Source organism: Aotus nancymaae, unplaced genomic scaffold, assembly GCF_030222135.1.
Source record: "Aotus nancymaae isolate 86718 unplaced genomic scaffold, 86718_ANA_hifiasm-v0.15.2.pri h1tg000019l, whole genome shotgun sequence".
NCBI classification, from domain to species: domain Eukaryota; kingdom Metazoa; phylum Chordata; class Mammalia; order Primates; family Aotidae; genus Aotus; species Aotus nancymaae.
This window is the reverse complement of record NW_026988431.1, coordinates 1,659,189-1,684,351: the sequence shown is the minus strand read 5'-3', so window position 1 is coordinate 1,684,351 and position 25,163 is coordinate 1,659,189. Positions and strand designations below refer to the sequence as shown.

The window sequence follows — 25,163 nt, the reverse complement described above, 5'->3', positions numbered from 1 at the left end:
CTGGAGTGCAATGGCACAATCTCAGCTGTCACCTCTGCCTCCCAGGTTCAAGTGATTTTCCTGCCTCAGCCTCCCAAGTAGCTGGGGTTACAGGCATGTGCCACCAGGCCTGGCTAATTTTTGTATTTTTAGTAGAGATGAGGTTTCACCATGTTAGCCAGGCTGGTCTCAAACTCCTGACCTCAGGTGAGCCACCTGCCTCGGCCTCCCAAAGTTCTGGGATTACAGGCATAAGCCACTGCACCTTGCCTCCCCCTTTATAATGTCAATTTCTATGATACACATCACTGTACTTGTAGAACAGCAATTTAGCCACTGAATTTACCAGTGTAGAACTGCCGTACCCAGATGTCTTGTGAAATAAGTTTTTCTTACTGTTTAAGACACATTTAATTAGGTTTTCTGCTCCTTGTAGCTTATTGCATATTGATACAATGCTCTTTATCAAAACAAAGCACTCAACTCTGAAGAATGTACAAATTCCAGTGGGTTCTTGATGACTATAAAGACCCTGTTATTCTCATACAGGGTGGAGGCAGGAATTTCGCAAACTACACAAATAGCTGTAGTTTTACCAGAACCAACCTAGTTTTGCTTCACACTTTCCCAATCATTGAACAGTTTCTAAGAGAATGTGCCTATTTTGTTTTCAGCATTGTTAGCGACATCTAGAAATGTGACAGAGAGTCTAAGTTGCTTTTTTGGAAGTATTTAAAGGCATGTGTCAGTCTTCCTATGTGGTTCCCTAAAAATGTTGCTTAAATATATATTCTAACTTTCCAATAAGCTCATGGATAGGAAATGGCTTTATTTCTTTTCTATCCTAGATAGATCCAAAATCTAGTATTCTACATAGGCACTCAGCAAGCTGTAGAGCCAACTCCCACAACTACAGAGACAGCTTTTCATTCAAACAGCACACATCCGTAATAAACAATTACGAAAATATGAACATTTTAATTAAATTGATTTATTTAAAAAGACTATAGGATTTAAAATGACAAATATAAAAATGACTGGCTACAAACAATGTAAAAATACATTTCCCAGCCCCCAAACAAACATAATTTAAGTAATTATGAAATTTTTGTACTGTAAGTGCATTTCTAAGTCTTCAGAACCATTCTAAGCAATCTATCTGTATAAAATATAAAATTAAATTTACCATAACTGTTAATTTAAAAATGATTTTAAATTTGATTTTATGGAGTTTGCCATTTTCTGTACATAACAGTGGTTTCTGGTCCCAAGTTCACCTTGAACTTACTTACTACAATGGTCTTTTTACTCCTTTTTCCTTCTACAAAGGTCCCATAAAAAAAACAATGTGAAGGAAGGTTCTAAGAGTGACCAAAAATACCAGTGAACATATTATCTTTCTGAAAAAGAAAGAACTGCCAGGCGCGGTGGCTCACGCCTGTAATCCCATGGTCAACATGGTGAAACCCCATCTCTACTAAAATTACAAAAAAAAAAAAAATTAGCTGGGTATGGTGGCGCGTGCCTGTAATCCCAGCTACTCAGGAGGCTGAGGCAGGAGAATTGCCTGAACCCAGGAGGCGGAGGTTGCGGTGAGGTGGAGGTTGCGGTGAGCCGAGATCGCGCCACTGCACTCCAGCCTGGTAACAAGAGCGAAACTCCGTCTCAAAAAAAAAAATAAAAAAAAAAAAGAAGAACTAAGTGACCAACTAAGAGAGCCACTTTGCACCAATGAAACAAATGGGGGTGAAACCTCAGAACAAGCAGAGCTTAAGCTCAATGACAGTATGTTTTATGATAGGCCAGCTGAGAATGTATCTGTCAATCTTGAATAAGCCCAATGCATGGGTGGCAACACTGAGGTAGTCCAGATGATATACTTTGAATTTTAGATAGGTCTAGATGACATTAAAAATCACAACAGTACAATGTGATGTGAAACTCTAGTCTACCTACCACAAACTAGTTTTCTGAATTGGTCCTTATTCTTAGACCCAAGACCCAGCAATTTCTCTTCTTTTAAAACAGCATCCATGATTGGTTTCATTATCTCCCAATTAAGTAGTGGTGACATCACCACTAATTAGCATCCAAACTCGGATACAAATCCTAAAGGTACTGAGTCAGTAAGACAGAGCAGAAGCTATGTTGGGCCATACTGACCAATTTCCGAGAACCACATTAGCCACATTCATGCAGCTGAAACCCATCTATGACACACAAATGGCAGATGAGAAAAAAAAAGAATAAGGTCATTAAACTTTATCACTAGAAACATGATTCCACTGTTTCAAATAGGAAACCTACCCTGGGAGACCTCCACCAAAGTGCAGAAGGACCTGATATACGGGCTTATCATCTTAACACTAGAGTCTTGGGTCAAAACTCTATGAGGAGGATGAGAAAGCTCTATTCTGTGAACCACCTGGACAGAAAGGTCGTATCCCAAGTGCCCTGCCTATCTGTGACAGCCTACAGACAATTCTGATTATGAAGTTATCACTTAAGAATGGTTTGATTCTTCCTTATGCCACCAACAGTATTAGTCTGGGCAGGATTCCCTAGATATTTACTTTCTTAAGATGTTCCCTGCCAAAAACAAACTAGAGCAATGCCTATGTAAAAACAAGAACTCTAAAGATCCTGCTACTCGGTATTCACAATTAAAAGGGCTCAAGATTCAGGACCACCTAAAGACAACTGACAACAAGCGTCAGAGCCAGAGGTCAACCTCGGCTAAATGATGAAGCAGCACAGGGCTCCATTTCTGTCTGATAAGGAGAGAGAAAAGAGGCATCCGAATAGATGAAAAACCAAAGCCTGGAGTCCCAGAAAAACAGACTGGCTTCAAAGAAGACACTAAGGAAGACCTACAGAGCTGTATTAACCTTAGCTAAAAGAAAAAAATCATATGTCAAGAGGGGAACTGAACCACTTTCTAAATCACAGTATGAACTCATCTCTCCAGATACTTGGTAAGTGGTCAAAGCTTGTTTTCATGATTTTTTCTTTTTGAGATGTGAGTTTTACTCTTGTTGCCCAGGCTGGAGTGCAATGGTGCAATCCCAGCTCACCACAACCTCCGCCTCCTGGGTTCAAGCGATTCTCCTGCCTCAGCCTCCTGAGTACCTGGGATTACAGGCATGCACCACCACACCTGGCTAATTTTGTATTTTTAGTAGAAATGGGGCTGCTCCACGTTGGTCAGGCTGGTCTCGAACTCCCAACCTTAGGTGATCCACCAGCCTCGGCCTCCCAAGTGCTACAATTACACACATGAGCCACTGAGCCCAGCCATTTTTATAATTACTTTCACTTTCTTGGGAAAAAAGTCTTTCTTATCTTTGGTCCTTAAGTGTGGTATCAGTTTCTTCCTTTTCTTTGAGACAGAGTCTTGCTCTGTCGGCCACGCTGGAGTGTAGTGGCACGATCTTGGCTCACTACAACCTACATCTCCTGTTCTCAAGCAATTCTCCTGCCTCAGCCTCCTAAGCAGCTAGGATTACAGGCCTGTGCCATGATGCCTGGCTAATTTTTTGTATTTTTAGTAGAGACAGGGTTTCACCATGTTGGCCAGGCTGGTCTTGAACTCCTGACCTCTGGTAATCCCCCACCTCGGCCTCACAACATGCTGGGATTACAGGCGTGAGCCACTGCGCCCAGCCTCTTCCATTTTTTTGTATGTTATAACAATCTTTTTTTTACTTGACATCAATGACCAAGGTGCAGTATAAACATGAAGTTGCTGATATTGTTGCTTTTATATACATAAAATACCAACATCTCTCATACACTTTATAGGCTATACAAAAGTCTCAGAAAGAATTAATAGCAGTTATCCAAAAGTATTGTAATATTTAAGGCTGAGTGAAATACAGTAAAGCCTGATATTATATGTTAAGAAACCCAGACCAACATTTTAAATATTGGTTTCTTAACTGTTAAATTTTCATTAACGGAACATAATCTAAGCATCAAAACAGCTAAGCAAATTAATTTAAAAATAAAACAATTTCTAAATAGATTAATATAATCATGTTTATACAACTATAAAGCATAATTTGGAAGCTAAGCCTAGTAAAAGAATGACCTGTAACAGAATGACAGAACCATTTATCAACCATTGAGCTGTGCGATTTAAAGAAACCATTGTCCTCCCCTCCTCCCACCAAAATCTCCATTTGAGATAGTTTCAATCATTATTTTAAAAAATTTTTTTGCTTCTCTGACCTGATTTGTGGTGACTGACACAATATTGATAAAACTGCCTTCTTGACCTTCCCTTTGCTCTCCAAAAGACGTGATTTAAACAATTACACAAATTCTATAAGAGTTTCTTCCAGGGCTCAGGCACCACAATGCAGCGTCACTACCTTAGGTAACATCCGCTCCCCAGAATCTTTAAGCATTAAGTGGTTCAGTGAGGGCTTCAGCCCTAGTGGTATTTTCAGGTTTTCTCAGCCGGGACTCCCGTAGTTTTTCAATGAACATAGTGAGAAAGTCAAGTAGGAACATAAAACTTGCTATAAATCCAAATACCTGAGCAAGAAAATGGAGAAAAGTTATATGAGGAATTTTGGAATATAATCTCCCATTTCCTACTTGGCTTGGAGAGTTTTTCATATAAGCAAGATGTTCATGAATTTTATCTTAAACACAACTACTCTTTAATGGTTTTTTTTTTTTTTAAATTTAAGTCATCAATAAATGGAAAGAAGTTATAAAAGAAAAACTTCCAGAAAAATGGCTATTAGTCAAAGTCCCACAAAATACTAATGTCCTGCCTTATGGATGCATGTTTATACATGGAGTGCTAATATATGAAACTAAGGTTAGCAGATGAACATTAAATTCTATAAAAGGATACAAAACACAAGAATATTTGCATGGTTAGACTGACCCACAGATGTGATAAGGAAAGTATTTGACTAGGCGACTGAGTCTAAGTGAAAATTTAAAAAGTTATTAATATCAAAACAAAAATTCCATTTTGAAGATACTTTTAGGTTAAATTACTTAAATAAAATACATGTTCCAGTTGTCATACTGCAATGACACAGTGATATGACGCCACCACCCACTTCCTCTTCCTTAAATCACTTCCTCAATTGTTCTAACATATGATCAAACATTCTGAGAATTCTATCAAGAGACAGAAGACCATGCATCTGCTTCAAATTTAGCTTCTCCACTAGCAAAACCCTTAAGGATATGGGGGCCAAATAAGTTCTCTGTAAAAAAGAGAAAATTCATGTAGGTGATGGCTAAAGTCTCTTCCAAATCTAACACTCCCTATCGCCACGATTTTTATTAGTAACATTCTTACCAAGTCTGTTGCAGTCTCCTGACCTCTCCTCCCTACTCTAAAGAATATGCATTCCACCTCATTTTACCACAGAGTAAACTGAGCTCCAAATTCATTAATTCCCCCAGGTATCTCCAACATATCCAACCTAAATTAAATTATCAACACCTCCCACCCTCCCATCCCCTGCCACAAAAGCCAAGTCTTTTTCTCTCTGGAATCTTTATTTTCGACTTGATGGCATTTATCTCCTTATTTTCCTGGCAACCTTCTCAACCATCAAACTCAGACCAAATGTCACCCTTGTCCTTGAAGCTGTCTCTAACCACCTCAGAGAGCTCCAGTCCATACAAGGCCCTCTATACTATATAATCCAGACAAGTGATCTTCTAGCTCTTTTGCTCACACACTTCTAAATTTAAAAAAACAAAAAAAGACTTCCTCACTCATTTAAGTCTATCAAACTTTTCATAATTTAAATAGTTACAAAAGGTAATTTCCAGCATATTGTAAATAGACATTTTAAACTACCAATATTAAATATATCCAATGAAATCTAAATACTGGGACAGTCTAATACATCATCTAATTAAAATACAAATTTCTTAATATAGTTGTAAATTTTTTCCCAGAACTCAATTTTTCATCAACTTCATTTCACTTTCCCCACAGAATGTTATAGTAATGTATCTTTACACTCATTATTTTATTGATCACCATCTCATACTCCTCTGCAACAAAATTATTTCTAAACTGCAATTAACCATAAAGCCCTATTAAAACTTTTATTTTTCTCTTCTATTGGTTCATATACCCATGAATAAATATTGCTTGTTGCTAGAATGAATCAAGGTTCAGCATTAACTTTATTTCTGTTTCGTTTTTACACATGTAAGTGCTAACTTTTGAGCATGAATAGGTAAACATAGCCATGCAATTCTCTGAACTCCTTTTCTATCATAAAAAGCAGTTTTAATGATCTATTAGCTGACAACTCTATGAATTACAACCTCAATTTTGTTAAAAACAAAGTACTAACTGGAAACCAGCTGACCTGCAAGAAGATTTGTCACCCAGCTGTTAGTCATTCAAGTTCACAGCACTGGTACCAGTCCAAAGTCATGATCCTTGATTTACAATTCCGAAACCGAAAGAGCTACATTAACTCAAGGTTTTCATGATTCACTCGGCTCAAAATTGACACGAAGACTACTTATAGTCTTTACTTATCTCTTTTACTATAAATATTAATTATGTTTTACTTCAGATATACCAATGTTAGATTACAGGCTACTGTCCCAGGCCCTCAAATGGTGTTGTGTAATTAGGAAATGTACAGCATTACCTTTCTAAAATCCAGAATATTCTGAATTCTATAAAAAAAATTCTGGCCCCAAGAATTTCAGATAAAAATTGGATCTTTATTTTCAACTGTCTCTTTTGTTGTACTCAAGGGGTTTTCTGTTTTGTTTACGACTCAGGGTAATCCACTACAGTAATGCATATGGCTGGGTCTGTGTTCCCACCCAAATCTCATGTCAAATTGGAATCCCCAATGTTGGGGGTGGGGCCTGGTTGGAAGTGATAGGATCATGGGGGCAGATTTCCCCTTTGGTGCTGCTGTTCTTGTAGTAGTGAGTTATCACAAGATCTGCTTGTTTAAAAGTGTGTGGCACCTCCCCACTCTCTCTCTCTTCCTCCTGCTCTGGCCATGTAAGATGTGCCTGCTTCTGCCTCCCCTTCTGCCATGATGGTAAGTTTCCTGAGGCCTCCCCAGCTATGCTGCCTATAGAGCCAGCAGAACCATGAGTCAATTAAACCTCTTTTCTTTATAAGTTATCCAGTCTCAGGTATTTCTATATAGTAGTACAAGGAGGAACTAATGCAGCAAGATTCAGGACAAGCAATTTTTCTTCTTTCTGAGGGGGCAAGGTGGGTGGTGACTATGAATGGGAAGGTAGAAAAGAGCTGGCAAGACTCTTCACCAGAGATGAATTCTCAGACATACTAGTTTTAAGGAAGATTACATATGGAGGTTAAAAAGCTGGAAATAGGGCTGGGCGTGGTGGCTCACGCCTATAATCCCAGCACTTTGGGAGGCTGAGGCGGGTGGATCACGAGGTCAAGAGATCGAGACCATCCTGGTCAACATGGTGAAACCCCGTCTCTACTAAAAATACAAAAAATTAGCTGGGCATGGTAGCGCGTGCCTATAGTCCCAGCTACTCGGGAGGCTGAGGCAGGAGAATTGCCTGAACCTAGGAGGTGGAGGTTGTGGTGAGCCGAGATCACGCCATTGCACTCCAGCCTGGGTAACAAGAGCAAAACTCCGTCTCAAAAAAAAAAAAAGCTGGAAATAGATTTCCTTAAAAACTGTCTCTGCTCTATATGAACCTCTTCAGTAATTAAAAAGAAAAAAAAAAAACTCTCTTTGCCTAGTAGTCCTTGAAAAGTCCTGATGAACCTCTAAGGATATGTATAACCCACTGAAAACTGCTATTTAGACCAACTTTTTTTTCTTCTTCTTCTTCTTCTTGTAGAGATGAGGTCTCATTATGCTGCTTGCCAGGGTGGTCTTGAACGCCTGGCTTCAAGTGATTCTCTCACCTTGGCTTCCCAAAGTGCTGGGATTACAAGCCTGAGCCACAGCACCCAGTCTTAAACAACTTCTTGGTTCATTTAACAAACTCCATTAAAATTTTACTTTTCTATCTCCTTTTCTGGGCTGAACCTCTGAATCATTTCTCCCATATAGTCTCCATACCTAAAATACCACCTGGCACATAAGTGTGCATTTGTTGAACTGAAAGTGGAGAAATATAAGATAATAAAGTCAATTTTACCACTTCCATTAGCAATAACAAATTCTTAGGTGGAATAAATGGATTTTTTTTAAACAAAATTCAGTCAAATCCTATAGGCTCTAGGTTTTAAAGGCTATCATACTGATTTGCTTTTAGGTCTTCTATTCAAAATTACACTAAAAAATAAGTTAAAAGAAAAACAACTCTAACATACTGTATAACTTGTCAAGTACTCTCCAAATTCCGTATTTATAAGGAAACAAAAATAAGCAATGTTAAAAATACAAGGTACTTACAATTGCAGCAACTTCAGCTGAAGTCCTGTCATGTGTGGAAACAAAAATGATGGATGCCAACAAAAACACAAATCCTGTTCCCAAAGCAATATAAAAATCCTATGCATAGAGGTAAAACACAAAAGGAATACAATATAGTTAGATTCGTGGAAACGAACTTTTTCATTTTTAACTTTAAAAAGCTCTGGTTACTTACTTTTTTTCCTTGATACAACCCAAACTTACATACCCAAACTTCTAACTTTTCAATAAGCCTGGCATTCAATAAATACCCTGTAAAAAAACAGTACCCACACTGGGCTGGGCATATTGAGAGCACATTACAAGATAATCTTTTAGTAACAACAGCCTCCCGTGGCAGGAGAGGTGGCATGAGCCTGCAGCCCCAGCTAATTGCGACTTTTTTTGTTATCCAGTCTCAAAAAAAAGTCCCTGAAAAGACCTCATGTGTGTGTATGTGTACAAGTGTGTGTGTGTCCTCTTTTTCTCTGGGACATATTAAAATTATCAAAGCCAAAGTATTTATTACAGTTCCATCTTATTTCCAGCAAAAAAGCATTTTTCTTTCCTTTCAAAGTATTTTATGGTAGGATGACATTTCTGAGAGTTCTCCAATGCTTTGAAAGCACTTTTGAAAAGAGAGAATTTTAAAAACCACCCATTATCAAATAGAAGTATGCCAATAGTATGTTTTTTAGACACTAACATATTGCCATCAACTGTTCCAAGTGGGTAAATCCATAGTGAGCTTATATGATGAGCTTATCTACTGATTGGCACCATTGCACTCCAGCCTGAGCAACAGGGTGAGACTGTCTCAAAAAAAAAATCCTTATGATATTAGGTAAAAAGTAGAATATATGTTCTGTGATTACAAATATTTTAAATTTTAAAAATCATCTACGAATGGAAACAAAAGATTTGAAAGGAATGCAACAAAATAATACAAAGCTATTTTAAAATGAAATAACTGATTTTTCTTTTTTTTTCTGTATTTTTAAACCAGTATTTACTCTAAAATGACTTTTTAAATGCTCAAGTTTGATATAATAAATGTTTTACTTTTTTTTAGGTTATACCATTATACTAAACTGGTAATTATTATAATGTTGTTTCTTGTCAAAATGATACTAAACTGGACAATATTATACACTGTTTCTTGTCCAAATGATCAGTGTGCTTTAAACACTACAGAAACAGCATTAAAATAAAAACTAAACATTTCTAAAAATATTTTTAGGGTTAGTGATATTGTTTCACTATTGAGATAAGAAATGACAAAATGATTTCAATCTTTAATTTTTAAAATATAAATGTTTCCAGCCAGAATTTGGAATGGTTTTATATATATAATATATATATATTTTTTTTACACATTCAAACTATAAATCAACCAGCTCAGGTACTTGAGAACTTTTCCCTTTGTCCAAATCTTAAGGCATATTCATCTATAAAAAGGAAAATTTTTCAAAGACTACAAATAAAATTAACAAAAATTCTAAGGATTATCTGTATCCTCTTAATATATATTTCATAAAACAAATGAGTTCTGTTGTTATTGTCATAGAGATTCCTATAGTAATGGCTTTAGTCACGACAGCACCTCAAGTTGGTAGGGCATTGGTTCTAATAGGATTCTGCTCCTAGCAAACTAACCAGGAACAGAAAACCAAACACCACATGTTCTCACTCATAAGTGGGAATTGAACAATGAGAGCACATGGACACAGGGAGGGGAACATCACACATCGAAGACTTTCAGGGGGTGGGGGTCAAGGGGAGGGAGGGCAATAGGACAAATACCTGATGCATGTGGGGCTTAAAACCTACATGACGGGTTGATAGGTGCGGCAAGCCACCATGGCACATGTATACCCTGTAACAGACTTGCTATTCTGCACATGTATCCCAGAACTTAAAGTAAAATAAAATTTTTTTTTAAAGGATTCTGCCTAGGTTACAGAGTGTAAGGGCTTGCCTTGAGTTCAAACCCAGTTTATTTTTCATCATAGCTGTGTTAACTTTGGGCAAGTTCCTTAACAACTCCGAACCTAAGTTTCCTAAACAGAAATGAAGCATAAGGTGTAAGGATTCTAAAACACAGCATGTAAAGTAACTGGAATACAGTACATACATGCTGACAGCAGCTACCTGTATTACTAGCCAAGATGACAGAATGGTCACATATTGACTATACCAAGAACTGTGTGTAAGTGCTCATCAAATGCTTGATAGATTTGGTTCAGACTCTACTTATTTTTCAAAGTTAATTTTTAACTGTTTGGTATAAACTTTTTTTTTTTTTTTTTGAGACAGGTTCTCACTCTGTCACTAGGGTGGAGTACAATGGCATGATTATAACTCACAGCAGCCTTGACCTCCTGGGGTCAAGTGATCCTCCTGTCTCAGCCTCCTGAGTAACTAGGACTACAGGCATGCATCGCCACACCCAGCTAATTTTTATACATTTTCTATACAGATGGGGTCTCACTATGTTGAACTTCTGGCCTCAAGTGCTCCTCTTGCCTCAGCTTCCCAAAGTGCTGGGATTACAGGTGTAAGCCACCACCCCCAGCCTATTTTTTAACTTGGAATATATATATATTTTAAGACGGGGTTTCACCATGTTGGTCAGGCTGGTCTTGAACTCCTGACCTCAGGTGATCCGCCCGCCTTGGCCTCCAAAGTGCTTAGATTACAGGCGTGAGCCACCACGCCCAGCCAGAATATATTTTTATAAAAGGTAATAGGTTCCTATAGCACAAAATTCAAGAGGTACAAAAGGTTATACAGAAAAAAGTAACTTTCTTAGGTGTATAATCAATATATAATTAATGCTTGCTTTTTTTTGTTGTTGTTATTTTTAATGCTTGCTTATTAATTTAAAATAATAGAATCTTACTGGTTTGTTTTTATATGGTTATCTCTTGTTTGTAAGAGGTCAAAATCAGGCCAGGCATGGGTTCACGCTCGTAAGCCCAGTACTTTGGAAGGCCGAGGCAGGAGGAGTGCTTGAGCCCAGGAGTTCAAGGCCAGCTTAGGCAACATAGCAAGATCTCATCCCTACTAAAAATCAAAAAAGTTAGCTGGGCATGGTGGCACACACCTGTAGTCACAGCTACTACCCAGCTACTCAGAAGGGTCAGGGCCAGGCACAGTAGCTCATGCTTGTAATCCCAACACTTTTGGGAGGCCAAGGTGAGTGGATAACTTGCATCCAGAAGTTTGAGACCAGCGTGGGCAACAAGGCAAAACCCCATCTCTACAAAAAATGTAGCCAGACATGGTGGTACACACCTATAGTCCTAGCTACTGGGGAGACTGAGGTGGGAGGATTCCTTAAGCCTGGGAGGCAGAGGTTGCAGTGAGCCAAGATCACACCACTGCACTCCAGCCTGGGCGACAAAGTGAGATGTCATCTCAAAAACAAAACAAAACAAGAAAACCTTTTAGGGTCAGCAAACAAAGTCTCTAAAAAGTTCAGCATTTTTAATTTTGTAAAATATAAAGGACTCTCAAGTAGTTTTTATTTTTATAAAATTTATGAATAAATTCAACAAATGCATTCTTAATTCACATATAGACAACTTTTCATAATAACTTTAAAGCAAAATATAGGAACAATTACATGTTGTTATATTTTCCCCAATCACTGAAGCTTTAAGTTTTAAATGTTGTTTTATTTTAAGGGTCCAGAAATATTTCACATTAGTTCATTACTCTATCGCCAGTGTCTAGCATATTAATGCCTGGCAGATAACAAAGGCACACAATTAATAATTGTAGAACCTAGCTACTTAGCCCTAAAGGAAAAAATAATAATAATAATTGTAGAACCAATAAGTAACACTCAAAAGTGAGAAATCAGGCCAGGTGCGATTGCTCACGCCTATAATCCCAGCACTTTGGGAGGCCAAGGCAGGCGGATCACAAGGTCAGGTGTTCGAGACCAGCCTGACCAACATGGTGAAACCCCGTCTATATTAAAAATACAAAAATTACAGTGGCCCACGCCTGTAATCCCAGCTACTCGGGAAGCTGAGGCAGGAGAATCGTTTGAACCTGGGAGGCAGAAGATCGCACCACTGTACTCCAGCCTGGGAGACAGCGAGACTCCATCTCAAAAAAAAAAAAAAGTGGGTGGGGGCAGAAATCAGAAGTGGCAAAATCCTAGGCTTTTTAAGTCTAATGTGAATTACATTAAACCACCAATAACTAGAAGCTATTGACAGTGTTTGTCACTCTCATTCTAATCTCACTTTCCCTCTCTATCATCCCCTTGGTAGGAAAAAGAGGTGCTTAGAAGCAAAGCAAGTTGGAACAAGGGATACTATCTTTTCATGTTGCTGAGTTTGAAAACATTACTGCTTTGAACAATAAAACTATGCCAGATTACAAAATAGCTATGCTCTTAATATAGGAATGATATTTTCCCATGCTTACCGATGCTTTTACTTTTGTGGTATCAACCATATCATAAATGGGAGTGCAATAAACGATCAGTATGAGGAGACTCAGAAGGAAGGCACTGCAGCTTACAAACTCAAAAAAATAAAGTCCTCCACACAAAGTACATTGTGATACAACTTCTTCACAGATGAAGGCCAGCAGAGACAGCAACTACAAATGAAGAAAAACATTTCACTTAAGGGTTTTTCAGAGAAACTACAGTATTTAGAAAGCTGTTTCTGAATACCATCTGTTTACCCAAATATTTACAACGTGGAGACTATGGCAAACAAGATTAGTCAATAAACCCCATCTACACAGAACTTACAGTTTGGCTGCCTTGAAGGAAATACAGGTACATAAATAATTAATTAACCCATCGTGTACTAATGCCAGAACAGGAGAAATATATATCGTTATAAAAGCACATAGGAAAGACGCTCAACTTCAGGGTCAGGAAAGGCTTCCTGAAGGAGAAAGCTGAGACCTGAACAACAGAGTCACTTTTGGGAATTAAAGATTAAAGAAAGAAATTCCCAGCAGAGAAGAAGTACATAGAAAGGCCCAGAAATGAGAGAGCATGGCATCTGCCCCCATGACCCAACATATAGACACATACCCCGACCTCCAACTGAACTGTCAAAGTGAGTCAAATCAACATGGCTCAAGTATAGTTTGAGGGAAGAGAATGGCAGCATACAAATTATTATATGAGACTAGAGAGGCAAGCTGAGGCCAGATCTAAAAGTCCTCATTAATTAAAGAGTCTGGATCTTAAGGGTTTTAAAGTAAAGGTTGATAATGATCAGGTTTATGCTTTCAATAGTTCTTACTGGCTACAATATGGAGAAAGGACCAGAGGTAAGGCAAACCTTTTGGGGCAGACATCCAACTGGGAAGCTGATGTAGGAAATCAGGGCAAATGATAGTGATTAGCAGCAATGGAGAAGAGTGGCAATCACTGAGAGAGGCAGCAGAAGCTCTTATCAGACAGGATGCAAAAGCTCTTATCAGACAAGATGCCTATAAATAATGTGGAACACGAGAAACACGTGTACCTTAAACACTTTAACTTAAAAAGACACATTTATGACCAGCCTGGCCAACATGGCAAAATCCTGTCTCTACTAAAAATACAAAAATTAGCTAGGCATGATGGCAGGTGCCTATAATCCCAGCTACGCAGGAGGCTGAGGCAGAAGAACTGCTTGAACCTGGGAGGCGGACGTTGCAGTGAGTCAAGTCGCACCACTGCACTCCAGTCTGGATGACAGAGTGAGACTCTGCCTCAAAAAAAAAAAAAAAGGCACATTTATTCTTCATCTTTTGAAGTGAGTCTTTTCTTTACAGATCTACTGACTGGAATTCCACGTTTTCTGCACTAATCACTTTCTCATCTATGGACTACCACTTCAGACTGATGTTATTTGAAGTGAAGTGAGATCTTAAACACTTGAGAAACAGAGTTCAGAATCTTTCTAGAGTCAAACTAGTTTTACCAGCCTTTTTCAGTTGCCTCGCTCTTTCTTAATTCCATGGCAGATAAATATTTTAGTAACTTATCTTTCAGTCTTTCCAAAGCATTCAGTTTAGTTTAAAAAAAAAACTCCTTTTCACACTCAGTTTCAGCTTTGTAATATTTAACAGTTTGGCCATAAAAGTATAGTTAGCATAAAGCAGTATGAGAACACAACTCGACTGATGACAGAAGCAAGAGTTTTGGAGTGCTAATGAGATGGCTACTGGCCATGGCAGGCTGTGGGTGACTGGTATGGGGTCAGGATGCTTGGTGTGGTGAGTGGAGAATGTTAACTCTAGTTAACTTGGCAACCCAATTATATGCAAGTGGTTTTTAACTACTTCCAACTGCTGTATATGTGATACTAACAATACTGGTCCTCATTGAAGAAAGAGTCAGGATTTTTTCTTTTTAAAAGGCAAAGGTGCTGGGGAAAAGAATAAATTCCATTTTAAATGTGCTGTGATTGAGGGGTCTGTGAAAGAGTTAGGTGGAGATGTAGTTGGAAAGCAAATGAACATATGGATCTGGAGTTGAAAGGAGAGGTCTGAGATGCAGATGAAGACGTGTAAGGCGGCAGAGTGGGAGGGTGAGATGACCCAAATGGGTAAAGATAGCCTTATGTGGAAATCTGAAGAACTGAAGATTTATGGGATATGCAGAGGGGAAGAAACCAGCAAATGACAACTAAGAGCAGCAATCAAAAGGGTAGTAAACAAGAAAAAAGTATTTACACACTTACACACACACACGTAATCAAGAATGCTCAGTGCTACTTAGAGGTCAAGTCAGAACAACACTGAAACACATACCTCAGACTGAGCTATCAGAAGGTTGCCAGTGACACCAGCAAGACAAGTTTCAGGGTAGTCAGGTAGAGAAGCTCGATTACAATACCATATATTGGGAAGTAAGGCGAGGGTAAGGCAGAGAAATGAGAGACAGCATAGTCAACAAGTGTGGCTGGGAAGGAATGGCCAGGTAGGGCAGTAGTGGATGAGGTCAAACAGAAGGGAATTTCAATATGGGAGAGAAGTGAGCATGTTTAAATGCTTAGGCAGAAACCAGTAAGATGGGTGGGTCTAAAGACAGAGGTAGAAAAATGACTCTCTAAAGACAGGATTCAGGGCTCAGGTTTGGGGCTAACTCTTCTCTAGAAACAGAAGGAAAGACAGAGAAGAAGAGTGCTCTGCTTGGGCAGTTTGTGTGGGTTTTGAGGAAGCTGAGGGCGTTTCCTTCTGAGGGCCGAAGCCATCAAAATGACTGATGACCCAAGTCAGAGGCTAAAGGGAATTACCTTCTCACCCCAGTCAGGCCAGCAGAAGCAACCAGACAGGTTAATGGCAACAGGATTGCTACCAAAATCAACAGATACATTTCATAGCAACAGTAAACATCTTATCCTACAAAACATTTTCATTCAAAAGAGTCAGTGGTACAGCCATCCTGAAAAACAGTTCAGCAGTTTCTTTCAAAACTAAGCATGTATCTACCATACGACCCAGTAACAGAACGTTTGGGCATCTATCTCAAAGAAATGAAAACTTTATGTTTGTACAAAAACTGGTACATGTTTATTACAATTTTATCCATAATAGCCCCAAACTAGAAACATTCCAGATGCAATGGTTAAAACAAACTGTGATATATCCATACTATGGAATATTAGCAATAAAAAGGAGCAAACTTGATATATGTAATGTCTTAGATGAATCTCCAGAGAATTTTTCAAAGAAAAAAAATCCAATCTCAAAAGGTTACATATTGTATGATTCCATTCACAGCCCATTCTTAGAATAAAAATAATAATGATGGCTAACAAATTAGTCGCAGCCAAGAAAAAGGGGAAGGGTGTGGCTACAAAGGGGTAGCACAGGGAAGCCCTATGCTGACGGCACAGTTCAGTACCTTGATTGTGGTAGTGATTATAGAAAGCAATACATGTGGTAAAATTACACAGAATTACACACACATGCACACACAAATGAGTGCATGGGACCTCCCTGTACACTTTTTTTTTTTTTTTTGCAATTTCCTGTGAATCTATAATTATTTCAAAATAAAAAGTTAAAAAAAAAGTTCAAATCTATACTGCTATCCAAACCTTTAAGGGATTTCCTTTCCCTCCTACTGGCTACACAAAATGTATATATCCCCACAACTGAAAATAATTTATATAAAAGAAAAAACATAGGTACTATCCCTCTGATTTTCTGTAAGTTAGTGAAGCATGAAATAGCCCAGCATGTCCCAAACAACCTCCTTCAGACAGATGTTAGGTAAGGCACTCCCAATCACTACACCACAGAATATAAGGTGACAACACAAAGACAAATCCCAGAAGGCTACTGTGTAAAGGTATTTCCTTGGTCTCCTGCAGTCATAGTTACAGGATGAGTTTTTATATGACTATAGCCTAATAAAATACAAAATATCTAACATTTCACTTGCCCTTTTCTTGCCTCTATGTTATATCTTGTTCAAGTTTTAAAAGTTTCTCTATGAGAAATTTGCAAAATATGCCTCAGGTGTATAAAAGTCAATTAACTGAGAGAAGATACCAGCCTAAAATTCTAGGGTTTGGGAATAAACCATTCATGTTACAATTAGACTATGAGGCACACTCATGTGTGAAGGTTATATGGCAATAAAATATTATCTGTAGGATAGACATAGGCTGCTTGTCTAATCTCAGTTAAAAAGGACAGGATCCAGCTTGTCCAGAAGCAGTCAGTCTCAAGTCATTACAAGTCCTATTCCAAATGTATTAATAGGGGTCATTCTTATTGACCTTCAGCCTCAGAGCAATAGTAAGAGGCAGGTTCTGCCTGGATATCTTAAGAGAATGAAGGAGTAAGTTTGGACATCTGGCAGAGCACAGTGGCTCACACCTGTAATCCCAGCACTTTGGGAGGCCAAGGCGGGCAGATCACTTGAGGCCAGAAGTTCAAGACCAGCCTAGCCAATATGGGAAAACCCCGTCTCTACTAAAAATATATAAATTAGCTGTGCATGGCAGCGCATGCCTGTAATCCCAGCTACTCGGATAGCTGAAGCTTGAGGATTCCTTGAACCCAGGAGGTGGAGGTTACAGTGAGCCAAGATTTCGCTACTGCACTCCAGCGTGGGTGACAGAGCAAGACTATCTCAAAAAAAAAAAAAAGTTTAGACATTTGCTAGTTCCCATCTCAAGTTAAAAGCCAAGAAATTGGCCTGTAATCCCAGCACTTTGGGAGGCTGAGGCGGGAGGATTGCTTGGGCTCAGGAGTTTGAGACCAGCCTAGGCAACATGGTGAAACCCCGTCTCTACCAAAAAAAGAAAAAAAAATTACCTGCCTACCCATCTGTGAGGCTACTAACCTTCCTTTTTAAGTTCCCACAGCATGACACAATTGCTAGTTCAAAGTGTACTTGAGTATACTGTTCTATGTACAGGAAGATGTAATGATGGAGTAATAAGCTCAATGTACAAGAAACAACAATAATAAAATATATTTTATACCACATTAACTGCATTCATTATATACTATAAGTAGGTTAGAAAATCTCAAGAAAATGTTCTGAGGAGCTAGAAAAGGATGAGTGGAAAAGCAGGACTCAAACCAGGCAGAGACACACACAGAACCTGGATAGACAGATGACATTCTATGTGGAGGATGAAAAAGAACACATTCGTAATGGCAAGAATTTGCATAGTAAATCCAAAAATGATAATAAGGCAACTGACCTAACTGGATGGGGATGATGAAAAACATGGTTTAGGAGTTGGGTGAGGTTGTGTGATGATCACGCAAGGGAATAGGATGTCTAGATGAAGGCAGCAGGGAACGCCTGCCCAGTTTAGAAGGTTAGAAAACAGGAGGACAGGCCGGGCGCGGTGGCTCAAGCCTGTAATCCCAGCACTTTGGGAGGCCGAGACGGGTGGATCACGAGGTCAAGAGATCGAGACCATCCTGGTCAACATGGTGAAACCCCGTCTCTACTAATACAAAAAATTAGCTGGGCACGGTGGCGCGTGCCTGTAATCCCAGCTACTCAGGAGGCTGAGGCAGGAGAATTGCCTGAACCCAGGAGGCGGAGGTTGCGGTGAGCCGAGATCGCGCCATTGCACTCCAGCCTGGGTATCAAGAGCGAAACTCCGTCTCAAAAAAAAAAAAAAAAAAAAAAAAAAAAAAAAAAAAAAAAAGAAAACAGGAGGACAGAGGATTGGGTGGAGGCTGAAGGAATTCTACAGTTCAAGAGGAGGAGGGAAAAGAGCAAGTAGCAGAGGACAAGCAAGCCAAAGGAAGTGTTTTTACAAAAAAGAAAACTTCTTAAAAAGCAGCAAGTAAACATACTCCAAACTGTTAAACAGTGACACCTGGCAGCATGAGGGGTGGGAAAGTGGTTTTATTTTAATATTTTCAGTTGATTTTTTTTTTAGTAAGCAGACGTTTTTTTGTAATAAAAGAAAAAAAGTGTAAAAGTTGAAGGAAGAATTTCGAGAAATGAGCAGTCACCAGCATTAAATGCCAAAGTGGTCAAGAATAGGAAGAGAGAAAAATGTCACTGAATTAGGTAAGAAGTTAATGGTAAATGTAACCCATAAGTAAAAAAGCTCGATTACTATTTTTGGGTAAAGTTTTGTTCTCAATAGCATGAAGTCATCATACTAAATACTGCTTACTGAATATTAAGCTAAGTACCTAACAACTGTATACCCAACATAACTCCTTCTAATGACAGAAAATTTTACCCAAATATAATTAAAGGAATGATCAAGCTTTTAATGTCAGAAGGGCCCTTAGAGAGCATATAGTCTCCTGCCCTCATGTTTACAAAGATGGAATTAATCTACTGACAGGTTAAGCCTCAAGTTAGTTTGGCACAGACAACCCAAGTCTCTGACTCCCACTCTGTATTTCCTTCCCCCATGAAACACTGTTAAATTCCTTTTACAACTACGTATGTTTGTGTAGGTATTCCCCGTAAGACTGGGTTTCTGAAGTTAAAACCACAGTTCTGTGTATTTCCCTTAATGTATTAAATCATACATTAAAAACAATTTGCTGACATCAACAGATTCGGGAAGTCTCAGTGACTAAAAGGTGATCTTACTCACAGCTCTGGTGATTTAAACACTGGATAATTACTACCCTGCATCTATCTCTCCATTTCAGTTTCACTACCTTTTCTGAAATTTTAAGTATTCCTTAAAACTGTCACTATATTAAATACGAATTCTCCATTAATTTAATAGCACTACCTATATTTCATAAAAAGAATTTTTAAAGGTTTGCCATTAATTATAAGGCTCCACCTACAAAATTATATGAATTATAAATTAATGAACTTTACTACTAAAAACCTTATAGTTATAAGTAAAATTCAAATTAAACAATCCATTGGTCTAAAGAAACAGGCCACTCCTCCCACGCCTTAGGCAAATATTTGCTCTTACAAAGGTTCAAAGGCGTAATTTGATGACATTATGGATCTTCCTCAAGGTAAAAATGGAACATTTCAATTTATTATACATCAGTTTTCATATATAAATAATGAAAAGAGCAGCAATATGAGAAATTCTAAGTAATTTGTTTCTTGGTACTTATAGAGTAACATTATTTGTAATGTAATAAATTGAAAAATCGCTGGTGAATTCTAAAACTGCTTGCCAGATGAGTGACTAGAATCCCAGCACTGTGCAGCTATCAGGACAGTCAACTGATAGCATGGACACAATGTGGAGCTTGTTGCACAGAAAATTACACATATTTAGGTCACTGCACCAGCGTACCAGCAAGCAATTAGGCTACCAAACATCAATTCTCCCCTTAAAACAAAACTCCCTCAAAAGAACTCACAAAATAAAACATGAACATACGGACAAATCTAAGGATAGTATAAACTGAAAAACTGCATAAAGTTAGGACTCCAGTAACTCCTTGTACTGAATTCTCAACTGAGTATTTCTTCTTAAGCTCTGGAAAGGTGGATGGTAGTTGGGGGTCGCTAAGGTTTTTGACAAAATTCAGGTCATATCTGAATGGCAGACATAGCTATGTAACTTCAAGAGACAGAAAAGCTATGTTTTTTATCTCTAATCTCCTGTGTGTGTACAGGCTCCACTCTCTATCCTTCAATGTTCAGTTCTGTAACAGCAAACCCCATGGAGCCTCAGAGGTTTGAAAAAACAAATCTTAAGAGTGGAAAGAACCTCAGAGGTAATTCAATTCAACCTCCTAAGACTCTAAAATTTAAGAATTTCATAAGTATATACACAGTGTCTAGTTTCTAAGTTTTAGAGCAGGCTTCCTTTGTCTTGTAGGATCTTTGAGACTCTGCTAAGATTTATGGATCCAGAATAATGTACTCAAACACAAAAGTGTACAATATTTTGAACATAATTTCAAAGGGTTTGCAGGTCCCTTGTTAAAACACCTCACCTTATGATTATGAGTTTCTCCCTTACAGTTGTTTCCTTACTGGAGCTTGGCAATTATGTTTAGGTTTTTGAAAAATTAAACATCTAAAGTAAAACAACCAATCTATCAGAGTTTAAGTTAAGGCAAAGACCCTGCCTATAGCCCCAGACTGGAAGACAACTTTTACTGACTTCATATGTAACTCTCTTAGGACTTTCTAGGTAATTCCCATAATACACTGTTCCTGTGAAGAGATAAGACATTATCAAAACAGACAAAGCAAGAACAAAAAGACAACCATCAAAGTGAAAAGCAATAATGAAAAAATACTTTTAAATCTCCATATTAAAGAAGGCATTCTTGAGCGAGGAGGGGAGGCGGGGCAGGCCGGCCCAAGGCCCGAAGCCCACCGAAGCCCACCCACCCGCGCCTGTAGCAGCCGCTCTTGTCCTCTGGGTACAGCGCGCGGGAGTGTTGGTTACCATGGTGAAGCTGGCAGCCAAATGCATCCTGGCAGGAGACCCAGCAGTGGGCAAGACCGCCCTGGCTCAGATCTTCCGCAGTGATGGAGCCCATTTCCAGAAGAGCTATACACTGACAAATTTGGTGGTGAAGACAGTGCCAGTTCCTGACACGGAAGACAGTGTGGAACTCTTCATTTTTGATTCTGCCGGCAAGGAGCTGTTTTCGGAAATGCTAGATAAACTGTGGGAGAGTCCCAACGTCTTATGTCTCGTCTATGATGTGACCAATGAACAGTCCTTCAACAACTGCAGCAAGTGGCTGGAGAAGGCTCGGTCACAGGCTCCAGGGATCTGTCTCCCAGGTGCTTTAGTTGGGAACAAGATAGACCTGGCCGGCAGACGAGCAGTGGACTCCGCTGAGGCCCGGGCGTGGGCGCTGGGCCAGGGCCTGGAATGTTTTGAAACATCCATGAAGGAGATGGAAAACTCTGAAGCCCCTTTCCACTGCCTGGCCAAGCAGTTCCACCAGCTGTACCGGAAGACGACGGAGGTTTTCCGGGCACTGGCGTAAAGACTAGAGCGGATCGTGCCGTGCGACCAGAGAAGATAGAATTACCTCTGCATTGTTAATATATAATGATGGCTTTAAATAAAATTAGAGAAAATGTAAAAAAAAAAAAAAAAAAAAAAAAAAACAAGAAGGCATTCTTGTAACATAAATAAATGGATTTCATAAAGAGATATTCGTTTTTATCCTTTCCCCATTTCTTCTTATGAATGATGGAGAGCAAGTAAGAATAGTCTAACGATCTTTTTTTTTTTTTTTGGAGACGGAGTCTTACTCCGTCGCACAGGCTAGAGTGCAGTAATGCAATCTTCGCTCACTGTAACCTCCGCCTCCTGAGTTGGAGCGATTCTCCCGCCTCAGCCTCCTGTGTAGCTGGGCTTACAGGGGTGCGCCACCACGCCAGGCTAATTTTTGTATTTTTAGTAGAGACAGGGTTTCCATGTTAGCCAGGCTGGTTTTGAACTCCTGATTCAGGTGATACGCCCACCTCAGCCTCTGAAAGTGCTGGGATTATAGGCGTGAGCCACCGCTCCCGGCCTAGTCTAACGATCTTTTAAGGCAAATTCATCTTCTCTGTGTCCAAATATAACATTTACCACAATAATTTCTGGTTGTGTTCCATATTTTCTTCTATAATAGCAATAAGGAAGGAAACTGGTTAAGTTCTATTGCAAAGACATAAAACTACAGTTTACTAAACTATAATAAGGTACTGAGAAATTTTACTTTAGCTTTGCCACTTTTTATTAGAAAGAAAAAACAAACGCAACTGAAAACAGGAGATTTTATGGGCAACAAACGGATACACATGATTTTTTTAAGCAGCAAGAATGCTTCAGATGGGCTGGACACAGTGGCTTACACCTATAATCCTAGCGCTTTGGGAGGTCTGGGGGCGAATCAGCCTGGTCAACATGGCAAAACCCTGTCTCTATAAAAAATACAAAAAAGGCGGGGAGCGGTGGCTCACGCCTGTAATCCCAGCACTTTGGGAGGATGAGGAAGGCAAATCAATAGGTCAGGAGTTCAAGACCAGTCTGGCCAACATAGTGAAACCCCATCTCTACTAAAAATACAAAAAATTAGCCGGGTATGGTGGTGTGCGCCTGTAACCCCAGCTACTTAGGAGGCTGAGGCAGGAGAATTGCGTGAATCCGGGAGGTGGAGGTTGCAGTGAGCCAAGATCGTGCTATTGCACTTCAGCCCTGGCAACAGTGTGAGACTCCGTCTTAAAAAAAAACAAAAAAACCGCACACATACACACAAAATTAGCCAGGCACAGAGGTACCTGCCTGTAGTCCCAACTACTTGGGAGGCGGAGGCAGGAGAATTGTTTAAATCTGGGAGACGGAGGTTGCAGTGAGCCAAGATCACACCACTGCACTCCAGCCTGGCGACAGAGCAAAACTCAAAAAAAAAAAAGCTTCAGATAAATATTCTTTTCTGTTCCAAAGAGTTCTACTATTCATGCAGAAAATTTTAGCTTTACTGAAGAGAAATACAGAAGGAAGACGGTAGAAGGAACAGGTTATGCAAAGGAACAGTGGTAGGAAGGAGCCCCTGATGCCTCGTAATAAATTAAAGGTGGCCGGTGTGGACCCCACTAAAGAGAGAATGGAGAGAAAGATAAGGCCCGATCCTGCTGGGTTCCATAGGCCACATTACCACTTGCTTTCAAACGATTTCCCAGTCATCATCAGATACGATCATTTTGATCACTCAACAGCAGTGCCGATTTTCCGACTTGTTTTTCTATTCAATAAAAGTAGGTCATCTGAGTTCTAAGAATTTAACTTCTAGTCATTTGAGTGGTAAGAATTTAAGTTCTTTCCAAGGAAGCCAATGAGCTACCTTTTACTTAGAATGGCTAAAAAACAAAGCAAAGAAAGACAAAACAAAGCCCATAAACATTCTAATCATTCGGATTTTTCCTACACTGGTTCTACTGCAGAAAATGTTCCTCATCTGTGGCTGAAACAGGACACAGGAGCTCAATACCACTGTAAAGTGAATTATAATTTAAATCTCAAAAGATGCTGTGATTTTTTTCACTAATAGATTTATGGTACTTTAACTGCTTAAAAGAAACTCAATGAAATGGAAAGCTGCATACCATGTCCTAGTTCTGCTACCCGCTCATACAAAAAGCTGCCCTTTGACTTTCCACTTCGAACCCATATTGCTCAATTCTGAAATAATTCTTTTCCAGTCAATATCAAACTTTTAGAAGACAATTTACCGGACACACACACACACAGACACACACACCTCAATGCCATGCTTGGTATCGAGGACTTTGTTCAGCAGGTTAAACTGCCCCCAAGGGTTCTCTACAGGAAAACCGCAAAAGCCAGAAAAGATAAACAGAAAGCGCTTCTCAGTCTAATTACAGGCACTGTGGACGATAATGCAGAGTAGAGCCGGGAGAAGGGAGGAAAGCCGCTACAGAGGCTGAGTGGAAGAGGTTGAAGTGGCTGCCCTGGGTCTCCGACGCATTTCCTGGGCCCGCTTAACAGGCTGGGTGGCCCCAGGTCATGGGATCCCGATGCGGGGAGCCGTGGGGCCGAGGAGCCGCCCGGCGGAAGGGCGGAGGGTAACGCCCCCTTCCCCAGGCGGAGAGGGAAGGAACTAGAGGTGTAGAAACCTCCTCGTACTGAACAACCAAGCCGAAGAGAAGCAGCTCCGCGGCCTCCCAAGCCCGGGCCAGACCCCGCTCCCCAGCCCAGGCTCGCCTCACCCCCGCGGCCAAGGACTCACCAGCTGCAAGCCCTTGAGAACGCGCCGGAGCCAGGGGAGTCGGCCCAGGAAGAAGTAGGCAGCGAGGCCGCTCCGGGGCCCTGTGGCGGGGCCCGGGTCCTCCTCCGTAGTGGGGCTGTACACCGCTCCGTTCTCCATCGCCTAGGGCCGGGAAGCGCGGCAGCCACAGCAACCGCGCCGCCGACTTCGCAGACTCCAGAAGTCCCCGGGAGCGCGGAGGGGCCGTCACTTCCTGGCCCTCCTCCCCGGCTTCCGTCCGACTCCGCCCCGCTCCGCCCCCTCCCTCAGCTGACTGGCCTGTTAGCTCTTGGGCTTCTTCCGACTTTCGTCCAAGAATTGAGTTCATTCTGTGAGCCTTTGATGGATTTCTCACCTCCCTCCGTATTTCATCTCCCTGACATTCATTCATTCATTCACTCAATGTTTTTTAGTACTTTCAGCGTGCAGGGAACCCCGTTCTAGGTGCTAGGGTGACAGTAACGTACCACCCAAAATCACAGGATCCCTAGAAACAGACGATAAACAAGAAAACAGATTAATAACAATTTCAGATATTGATAAGTGACGTGAAAATAGCGTGATGTGAAAATATGACATGAAAATAGTGGATTCAGCACT

The 25,163-nt window shown here is 40.0% G+C and overlaps 2 protein-coding genes across 2 annotated transcripts; one reads left to right on the top strand and one right to left on the bottom strand.

Annotated features, from left to right (window-relative positions):
* Positions 1-950: 950 nt before the first annotated feature.
* CMTM6 (CKLF like MARVEL transmembrane domain containing 6) lies at positions 951-24,751 on the bottom strand. The gene is made up of 4 exons (XM_012435466.3): positions 24,546-24,751; positions 12,828-13,004; positions 8,385-8,483; positions 951-4,518 (listed from the first exon to the last, which is right to left on the bottom strand). The coding sequence occupies exons 1-4, from the start codon at positions 24,681-24,683 to the stop codon at positions 4,381-4,383; spliced, it is 552 nt and encodes a 183-aa protein (XP_012290889.3). The 5' UTR covers positions 24,684-24,751; the 3' UTR covers positions 951-4,380.
* LOC105705604 (intraflagellar transport protein 27 homolog) lies at positions 21,140-21,888 on the top strand. The gene has a single exon (XM_064378583.1). The coding sequence runs from the start codon at positions 21,240-21,242 to the stop codon at positions 21,789-21,791; it is 552 nt and encodes a 183-aa protein (XP_064234653.1). The 5' UTR covers positions 21,140-21,239; the 3' UTR covers positions 21,792-21,888.
* Positions 24,752-25,163: the final 412 nt, after the last annotated feature.

Coding starts and splice junctions, on each gene's coding strand:
- LOC105705604 (XM_064378583.1), top strand. CDS start 21,240: ATGGTGAAGCTGGCAGCCAAATGCATCCTGGCAGGAGACCCAGCAGTG.
- CMTM6 (XM_012435466.3), bottom strand. CDS start 24,683: ATGGAGAACGGAGCGGTGTACAGCCCCACTACGGAGGAGGACCCGGGC. Junction 8,484..12,827: donor CCACAAAAGTAAAAGCATCG/GTAAGCATGGGA, acceptor CTCTATGCATAG/GATTTTTATATTGCTTTGGG. Junction 4,519..8,384: donor CAGCTGAAGTTGCTGCAATT/GTAAGTACCTTG, acceptor TTTCTTGCTCAG/GTATTTGGATTTATAGCAAG.